The sequence below is a fragment of the Mandrillus leucophaeus genome, unplaced genomic scaffold, assembly GCF_000951045.1.
Source record: "Mandrillus leucophaeus isolate KB7577 unplaced genomic scaffold, Mleu.le_1.0 Scaffold7, whole genome shotgun sequence".
Lineage (NCBI taxonomy): Eukaryota > Metazoa > Chordata > Mammalia > Primates > Cercopithecidae > Mandrillus > Mandrillus leucophaeus.
Genome location: NW_012107585.1, coordinates 8,796,867 through 8,806,225, shown reverse-complemented (window position 1 = coordinate 8,806,225; position 9,359 = coordinate 8,796,867). Strand labels below are relative to the sequence as shown.

Genomic DNA, 9,359 nt, shown 5'->3' with positions numbered 1-9,359 from the left:
TCACCTGGTGCCAGGTAACAGGTAAGGGCAAGATACCCTGGACCCCTGGTTTTGGGACCTTTCCAGGCCAGGGTGCCAGGCCAGGCACGGGTTGGGGGGCGTCTGGGCACCCCTGCCTCGGTGGGAGTAGGCATCTCCGTTGAAGGTGGGAGTCTCCCTGGAGCCCTCCCGGCGCCCGCAGCCGCAGCTCCCAGCCCCCATCCCTGCAGCATCCTTTACGCGCCCGCAGGGCGAATGTTGCCATTTTTTTTAACCCCCCAGGCGCCGCTGCCTCTTGGAAAATATGGGAGGTGTAGGAGGATCCTGGGATGGCTGTTGTTCCCCCAGGACGGGGCTGGCGGGTCTTCTGAGGGCTCCTACTGTCCGTGTCGGGCTTCCCAGGAATCCTGAGCACCAAGGCTTTGGCAGAAGCCTGGGGATCTGGCCTGTGCCTGCTGACCTGGGCAAAGCCCTTTCCTCAGTCTCCCCAGCAGGCCAATGGGCTGCCGCTGCTCCCCACCATCCACCCTGGCAGTGAGGCCTGCAGGTTCCCAGGGGAGCCTCCTTTATTTCTGGGCCTCTGTAAAAAAAAAAAAAAAAAAAAAAAGCCTCCTCCCCCGGCCTGACATTAACTGAGACAGCTTTAAGCTGGGCTGACAGGATCCCCGCCTCTGCCCTACCCGCTGGAGATGGAGTGGCTTCCATTCCCCTTTTCCGAATGGGGCAGGGCCAGGTGACAAGAGAAGGCTTGGAGGGAGGGCACCTGGCACCTCTCTTTGCCTCCCCTAGAGCTGAGAGCACCTGAGATAGCTTCTCAAGTCCCAGAGTGAGGCTGGGCCCCACGTGGGCTGCGGGAGGTTCAGCAGGGATGAAATCAGGATGGACCCATGCAGACCCAGCCCGGTCCTACCCCAGAGCCAGAGACCCCCACAGTCACGCCCTCACACCCAGCGGGCCTCCGTCAGCCAGTGCTTTGCTGCGCAGCGAATGGAATGGGCTTGTCCAGGTCTGGGCCCATGCCGGGGTGAAAAGCTCACCATGTCAGGGGTGAACTGAGGCCACTGGGCCACCCAAGTTCTTTGGCCCCTTTTCTTGCAGTCCCTGAATAGCCTGGGCAGGCCCTCCCCCGAGTCTCTATCCTGGAGACCCTGGAGAACCTGGATGCGGGTCTCCATCCTGCCTTCGTCCTTTTTCTGCATGTCACTTAACCTCTTCTTTCTCCCTAGCTGTAAAACGAAGCTGATGACCACAGGGTCCTCCCAGGGAAGTGGGGAGGCCTGGCTGCGTTGGGAGGTGCCAGGCACATAGTAGGGCCCGGTGAAGGGTCTCTGTTGCAGCGTCATAATAACTTGTATCTATTGTCTCTTGGCCTTCTCTGCAAAGGGTCTCTGTTGCAGTGTCATAATAACTGCTATCTATCGTCTTCTGGCCTTCTCTGCAGCTGACGCCTAGAGATACCCCAACCAACATCTCCTATCCTGGGAAGAAAAGCCTTTGACAAGACCCCTGGTGGGGACAGGGCCACTTGCTTATCCTGTGCCATTCTTTAGTGCGCGGAGTCAGGGCGAGCCACCCGTGTCTTCCTGGGCCTTGTCCCGTTCTAGGCGGGGCCTGTTCTGGCCACCACCTTGTCCTTGTCCTTGTCCCTCGGGCCAAGCAGTTCACCCATGTGCTCACAATTTGCCCTCTAGCTCCACCTGGCCAAGCCCAGCGCATCCTCTGAGCCAGGCAGATGGAGAGCGGGGACGGGCCTCTAAGCAGCCTTGGCTGGTGGTCACACTTCTGCCCAGTAGCTTCAAAAATAACGGAGTAACTGTCCCCACCGAGGACTGTAACCCGACCCGGGGCTGGATTCCACTCTGCTGGGAGCCTGTGGTAGAAGGACTAGTGCTTGGGGGCAGGGACTCAGGTGCTAGCACTGCTCTGCCCCAGCCTGCTGGATGACCTGAGACAAGCCTCACCCCCTCCCTCAGTTTCCCCATCTGCAAAATGTGGCTTTGGTGGTCTGTGATATGGGTGTTTGAAATTTTGTTTACTCTGATGAAGATAAATAGGCTCCTGGAGGTGGGGGGCATGACTGGTACCCTGGGCTGTCAGGGGATGGGGAAGGAACTCCCCCAGAGGCTGGGAGTCAAGTTGGGAGAGTCAGCCAAGCCCCTGGGCTGCTGTCCAGCTTTTGAGTCTCTTGTGGATCTGCCTCCTTTTCCACTTCTGAGCCCCAGCCCCTTTCTGGGGACTGAGGGACCCCATGTGCCCACCACGAGGAAAGCAGCAGCTGAGGCGGCTGGCAGCACCTGGTGCAGACGGCAGTGGCTTGGCTGGGAGGCCTGGAATGGCACCGGGCCAGGAGCTTCCCTCCCTGGGCTCCGACTGGAGCTCACCCACTCGCTCGCTCCCCATGGCCTCTGCATTGCAGCAGACAAGAGCCTGCGTGGGCAGCACAGGCAGGGCTGGGGAGGGAGCGAGGACCTGGGCTGGGGGTGTCCAACCATCCTACCACTTCCCCCAGCCCTTGACCCTGCTCGGCCCTGACCATCTTTGGAGGGGCAGCTGCTGACTAAGCAACTGTCATCTCTGTGATGGGCTTCAGTGTGCCTGGACGTGCAGGGGTGAAAGCAGGGCCCAGGCTTGGGGGTCGTTATATCCCCCCACTCCATTCCCCCTCTGCATCTCAGACCCCTTCTCAGAATCAGTAGGGGTTGTGCCTACCTCCTGGAGAGGCTGTTTTGAAGGATTGGAGCTCTGGAGTTGAGAGTACAGATTTTGGAACTCAATGGCCAGGGTTCACATCCCAGCTTGGTCACTTCCTAGCTTGTGTGACCCAGGGCAGGTCACTTAACCTCTCTCTCTGTTCCTCAGTTTTCCTAACTGTAAAATGGGGATAATGATAGGACCTACTTCATAGAGTTGTGGTGAGTGCTGATGCATGTAAGTGCCTAGAGCCAGTGTCAGCTCACACCAGCTGCTGTCATTGCCAGCAATTAGCCTCAGCAGTCTTATCACCTCTGCCACACAGCCCAGCCCTCTGCTGGGAACCCTTTTCCTTAGATGAACACTTCCCAGTAGCATTTTCTTTCGCTCTGTCACCCAGGCTGGAGTGCAGTGGCGCGATCTCGGCTCACTGCAACCTCCACCTCCCTGTTTCAAGCGATTCTTCTGCCTCAGCCTCCTGAGTTGCTGGGATTACAGGCATGCGCCACCATGCTCAGCTAATTTTTGTATTTTTAGTAGAAACGGGATTTTGCCACGTTACCCAGGCTGGAGTCGAACTCGTGAGCTCAAGCAATCTGCCCATCTCGGCCTCCCAAGAGGTGTGAGCCACCGTGCCTGGCCCCTGGTAGGATTTTCTATATGAATGTTATCTTAGTTTAGGGGTGAAGAACACAGATTCTAGACTCGGACACCTGTGAGTCCACATCCCAGCTCTGCTATTCAGAAGCTGTGTAATCTTGGGCAATCTTCACTTCTCTGGTCCTCAGTTTCTCCATCTGTTAAGTGATGAGAGTGCACATCTCACAAAGTCGCTGTGAGGATTAAATAGGTGGAGCCACCTGAATTTGAAGCACATGGCGCAGGGCAGGGCTCACAGGAAGTGCAGTGTTACATCCCTGTCTGCTTGTAGTTATTAGACACTTGCTGTGTGCCAGGCATGCAGTGGACAGGTGGAGAGGCAGATGCTGGGATCCTGCACTCACTGCTTCAAGTCCTGGCTTGGGCCCTTGTTGGCTGAATGTCTGGATCAGATGATTTTGTCTCTCTGTGCCTCAGTTTCCTCAACTGTAAGTGGGACTATGGAAACCCTGACCTCGTGGGATTGTGTGAGGTTCCAATCATGGCATAGTGTGAGCAGTTTGTGTATCTGGGCGCCAGAGCTTTGGGGAAAGGATCTCTCTCAGGATGGCCCCTTCCCAGCCATGACACAGTCATCCCCGCTTTCTCCCAGCCCCTCGCCCCTCCTCTTGGGGGATCTAGAGCTCAGCCCATTTTGCAGATGGGAAAACAAAAGGCCCAGGGGAGGAAGGACTGGACCTGAGACAGGAGGTAGCACCCAGGGACACCCCCCAGCCCGGTCCTAACCCTACCCTGGACAAGCCCCACTCACAAACTCAGGCCTCTAGGCCCACTTCCCAGGTGTCCCTGCAGCTCTGGGAGAGTCCTGAGGGACCCAGTGCCAGGAGATGCCTTGGATAAAGCAGACATCAAGATTCAGAAAACCAAAGGGGCCTAGGGCTGGGCACGAGGGCCAACCTGGGCAGGAGGAAAAGGTTCTGGAAACTTCCAAACAGATGCCAAGGTTTCTGGATTGCTGTGCGGCCTGCAAGCCCCCCCCCCACAGCTGTGAAGTTCTTTCTTAGACCAAAACAGTTCATTTGGGATTGCAGCGATAGAAGGCCTGATGTGGAGAGGAGAAAAGTGGACAGATATTTATTAAGCACACACTGTGTATGGTTGATTACAATCAGCAGCAATTATGCACCAGGTACTCTGCCCAGAACTGACACCTTGAACCTCACACTCACATTTTGCGAATGAGGAAACAGGTTCAGAGAAATTAGTAGTGGTAGTAAAGACAGAGGCTGTTTATTAAACTCTGCTTATCTCAGCTTCGTTCTCATTATCGATGCAAAATGCTCCAGATGCTCCCCACCCTCTCTGACCTCATGGGGCCTTGCTGCCTTCCCAAGGGCTACTCCTGCCTCGGGGCTCTGGCACTGTTTCACCTGTGCCAAGTGCTTTTCCCCAGACAGCCACTTGGCAGACTTCTGTACCTCTTTCAAGTCTTGCTCAAGTGTTACCTACCCAACAAGGTCTTCTCTGGCCCCCTATTTAAAACTGATCTTTGGCCCGGCGCAGTGGCTCACGCCTGTGTTCCCAGCACTTTGGGATACCGAGGCAGGCGGATCACTTGAGGTCAGGTGTTTAAGAACAGCCTGGCCAACATGGTGAAACCCCTAAAAAAATACAAAAGTTAGCTGGGCATGGTGGTGGGGTACCTGTAGATCACACCACTGTACTCCAGCCTGGATGACAGAGCAAGACTCTGTCTCAAAAAAATAAATAAATAAAATAAAATTGATCTCTCTCTTCCCTCACCCCTATCCTGTTCACCCCCCTCTTTTTTCTGCCATAACCCTTATCTCTTTTTTTTTAACTAAAAAAAATTTTTAGGCCAGGCGCGGTGGCTCACACCTGTAATCCCAGCACTTTGGGAGGCCAAGGCGGGTGGGATCACCTGAGGTCAGGAGTTCAAGACCAGCCTGACCAACGTGAAGAAACCCCATCTCTACTAAAAATACAAAATTAGCCAGGCATGGTGGCGCATGCCTGTAATCCCAGCTACTCGGGAGGCTGAGGCAGGAGAATCGCTTGAACCTGGGAGGTGGAAGCTGCAGTGAGCTGAGGAGATCACGCCATTGCACTCCAGCCTGGGCAAAAAGAGCGAAACTCCGTCTCAAAAAAAAAAAAAAATTTTTTTTTTTTTTTTTTTTTTTTTTTTTGAGATAGGATCTTGCTGTCACCAAGGCTGGAGTGCAGTGGCATGATCATAGCTCACTGTAGCTTCCTGCTCTGGTGGCTGCTGTCCACCATGTGGCCAGGTACCCAGGCCCTGGAGCCAGAGCCTCGAACTCCCAGGCTGAAGCGATCCCCCCGTCTTGGCCTCCCAAGTAGCTTGGACTATAGGAGCATGCTACCACACTTATTTATTTATTTATTTATAAGACAGGGTCTCACCCTGTTGCCCAGGCTGCTCTCCAACTCCTAGCCTCAAGGGATCCTCCAACCTTGGCCTCACAATACACACATCCCAGTCTGTTCTTAAACTCCTGACCTCAGGTGATCCACCTACCTCAGCCTCCCAAAGTGCTGGGATTACAGGCGTGAGCCACCTCGCCTGACCCATTTCCTTATTATCTGTCTCCTGCATGAGTATGTCATCTCCAGGAGAGCAGGGATCTTTGTTACTTTTGTTCATGACACAAAAAACAAAGAACAGCGCCTGGCCACAGTGGGCACTTAATAAGTATCCCTTGAATGAGTGGAATCTTCGTAGTACCCCAGGAAGTTGATATTGCCATTTTACAGGTGAGAAAACGAAGGCTCAGAGATGTCAAGTGACTTTCTCAAGGTCACACAGCCAGCGAGTGGCAAACCCGAACCCCTTGTGCTGATGTTTGCTGTTGTCCCTACAGGCCTGGCCTCGCCCTGTGGACGATGATGGCCTTGCCCCCGTGAGCTACAACCTGGCCCTCAGCACCCGCCCACCTTCAGCCAGCAGGATGCGGCTGTGGAAGGCGGTGGTGGTGACTTTGGCCTTCATGAGTGTGGACATCTGCGTGACCACGGCCATCTATGTCTTCAGTCACCTGGACCGCAGCCTTCTGGAGGACATCCGCCACTTCAACATCTTTGACTCGGTGCTGGACCTCTGGGCAGCCTGCCTGTACCGCAGCTGCCTGCTGCTGGGGGCCACCATTGGTGTGGCCAAGAACAGTGCGCTGGGGCCCCGGCGGCTGCGGGCCTCGTGGCTGGTCATCACCCTCGTGTGCCTCTTCGTGGGCATCTACGCCATGGTGAAGCTGCTGCTCTTCTCAGAGGTGCGCAGGCCCATCCGGGACCCCTGGTTCTGGGCCCTGTTCGTGTGGACGTACATTTCACTTGGCGCATCCTTCCTGCTCTGGTGGCTGCTGTCCACCGTGCGACCAAGCACCCAGGCCCTGGAGCCAGGGGCGGCCACTGAGGCCGAGGGCTTCCCTGGGAGTGGCCTGCCACCGCCCGAGCAGGCGTCTGGGGCCACGCTGCAGAAGCTGCTCTCCTACACTAAGCCCGATGTGGCCTTCCTCGTGGCCGCCTCTTTCTTCCTCATCGTGGCAGCTCTGGGTAAGTAAGGACCTCGGGGACACGTGGCCACCAGAAAATCAAATTAGGTGAATATGACTGCCTTAGATTTTAAAGATTTTACTTACATGGTTCAGACATCAAACTGATTCGAAAAGGAAAACAGGCCAGGCATGGTGGCTCATATTGATAATCCTAGCACTTTGGGAGGCTGAGGTGGGAAGATCACTTGAGCCCAGGAGTTCAAGACCAGCCTGGGCAACATAGCAAGAACCCATTTCTATTTTATTTTATTTTATTTTATTTATTTATTTAATTAATTTTTTCGAAACGTAGTCTTGCTCTGTTGCCCAGACTGGAGTGCAGTGGCACAGTCTCAGGTCACTGCAACCTCTGCCTCCCAGCTTCAAGTGATTCTCCTGCCTCAGCCTCCCGAGTAGCTGGGACTACAGGCACGTGCCACCACGCCCAGCTAATTTTTGTATTTTTAGTAGAGGCGGGGTTTTGCCATGTTGGCCATGCTGATCTCGAACTTCTGACCTCAGGTGATCCTCTGGCCTTGGCCTCCCAAAGTGCTGGGATTATAGGTGTGAGCCACAGTGCCTGCCCCATTTCTATTTTATGTAATTTAAAATGAAAAAATAGGCCAGGCACGGTGGCTCACGCCTGTAATCCCAGCACTTTGGGAGGCCAAGGTGGGAAGATTGCCTGAGCCCAGGAGTTCAAGACCAGCCTGGGCAACATGACAAGACCCCATCTCAATTTATAAAAGGAAAAAGTAAAAGACAAGAGAAGAAAAAGGAAACTATGAGTTCCACACCTACCTGTTTTTTTCTTTTTAGACAGGGTCTCACTCTGTTGCCCAGGCTGTAGTGCAGTGGCATGATCACAGCTTATGGCAGTTTCAACCTCCCAGGCTCAAGTAATACCCCCACCTCCGTCTCCAGAATAGCTGGGACTACAGGCGTGTGCACCATACCCAGCTAATTAAAAAAAAAACTTGTAGAGATAGGATCTCACTATGTTGTCCAGGCTGATCTCGAATTCCTGGGCTCAAGTGATCCTCCCACCTTGGCCTCTCAAAGCACTGGGATTACAGGCACAAGCCACAATGCCTGACTGTGTTTCACTTCTAATTCTACCCTGATCATCCTGCCTAGGGCTAACTGCAGGAAAAGGATCCAGAAACTCCCAGGTGGCCAGGAAAACACTCTTTCTTAATCAGTTCTTGTGCATGTTCCCAGCTTTTCCTTATGCAGCTACAAGCACATCAAAAGAGCATGCGTCACTCCCCCACCTCTCACCCACATTGTTTTGTGTTTTGCTCTTTTCACTTAACAATGTGTTCTGGAATTTTCCCAACCAGTACCTCATTGTTTTATTTGGCTGCATAATATTCCATTTTATATACCATGGATTATTTAGTTGGTCTCCCATCATTTGACTCTTGGGTTATTTTGAGCCTTTTCCTCTGAACATGAATAATTTTTTTTTTTGAGACAGAGTCTTACTCTGTCACCCAGACTGGAACGCAGTGGTGCCATCTTGGCTCACCACAACCTCCATCTCCCGGGTTCAAGCGATTCTCTTGCCTCAGCCTCCCAAGTAGCTGGGATTACAGGCGCCTGCCACCACAACTGGCTAATTTTTATATTTTTAGTAGAGACATGGTTTCTCCGTGTTGGCCAGACTGGTCTCGAACTCCTGAGTTCAAGCGATCCACCTGCCTTGGCCTCCCAAAATACTAGGATTACAGGCATGAGCCACTGCGCCCGGCCTGCATGTGAATAATTCTGTTCATACACATTTCATATGAATGTGGATGGATCTGTAGAATAAATTCCTGGAGCTGGGATCATCAGAGAATAGACTAGAAAACATCGGAGTGGGCAGGCGTGGTGGCTCATGCCTGTAATCCTAGCACTTTGGGAGGTCAAGGCGGGCAGATCACAAAAAAAAAAAAAAGCAAACATCAGAGTGTGTTGCTTGTGGAAAGATGCAGCGTTGATTTGTGACACTGTTATTAATATTTTAGTTGTGTGCCTACGTGCAAGTGTGGCCTGGTTTGTGATGTGAAATGTATTTGTGCCTGTGAGTCTGGTCCAAACAGTTTGAAGGCACCACTCAGCAACACAGGTGGGAAGGTGGCACTGCAGGGTTGGAGCTCCACAGGTTCTGGGGGCAGCGAGGCCTGGGCACAAATCCCTGTCCTGCTCCCTACCCAGCTGCATGGCCCTGCGCAAGTTCTCCAGCCTTTCTGAGCCTCACTTCCTTCCTCTGTGCAACGAGGATTGTTAGAGTCCTTATTTGCTGATGTTTTAGATGCTGAAAAAAACAGGAGAGCTGGGTGCAGTGGCTCATGTCTAATCCCAGCACTTTGGGAGGCCAAGGCTACAGCATCACTTGAGCCCAGGAGTTTGAGACCACTCTGGGCAACATAGCAGGACCCTGACTCTAAAAAAAATTTTTTTTTAATTAGCTGGGCATGGTGGTACTTGCCTATAGTCCCAGCTACTCAGGAGGCTGAGGTGGGAGGATCCCTT

General features: G+C 53.3%; 1 protein-coding gene across 3 annotated transcripts in view; it reads left to right on the top strand.

Annotated features, from left to right (window-relative positions):
• The window catches only part of ABCB9 (ATP-binding cassette, sub-family B (MDR/TAP), member 9), a 45,168-nt gene continuing 35,809 nt past the window's right edge, over positions 1–9,359 (top strand). For all 3 annotated transcript variants that reach the window (XM_011964523.1, XM_011964524.1, XM_011964522.1), the window contains exons 1-2: positions 1–21; positions 6,171–6,858. In XM_011964523.1, coding sequence (XP_011819913.1) covers positions 6,258–6,858 — 601 coding nt within the window. In that variant the 5' untranslated portion in view covers positions 1–21; positions 6,171–6,257. The remainder of the gene's footprint in view (positions 22–6,170; positions 6,859–9,359) is intronic.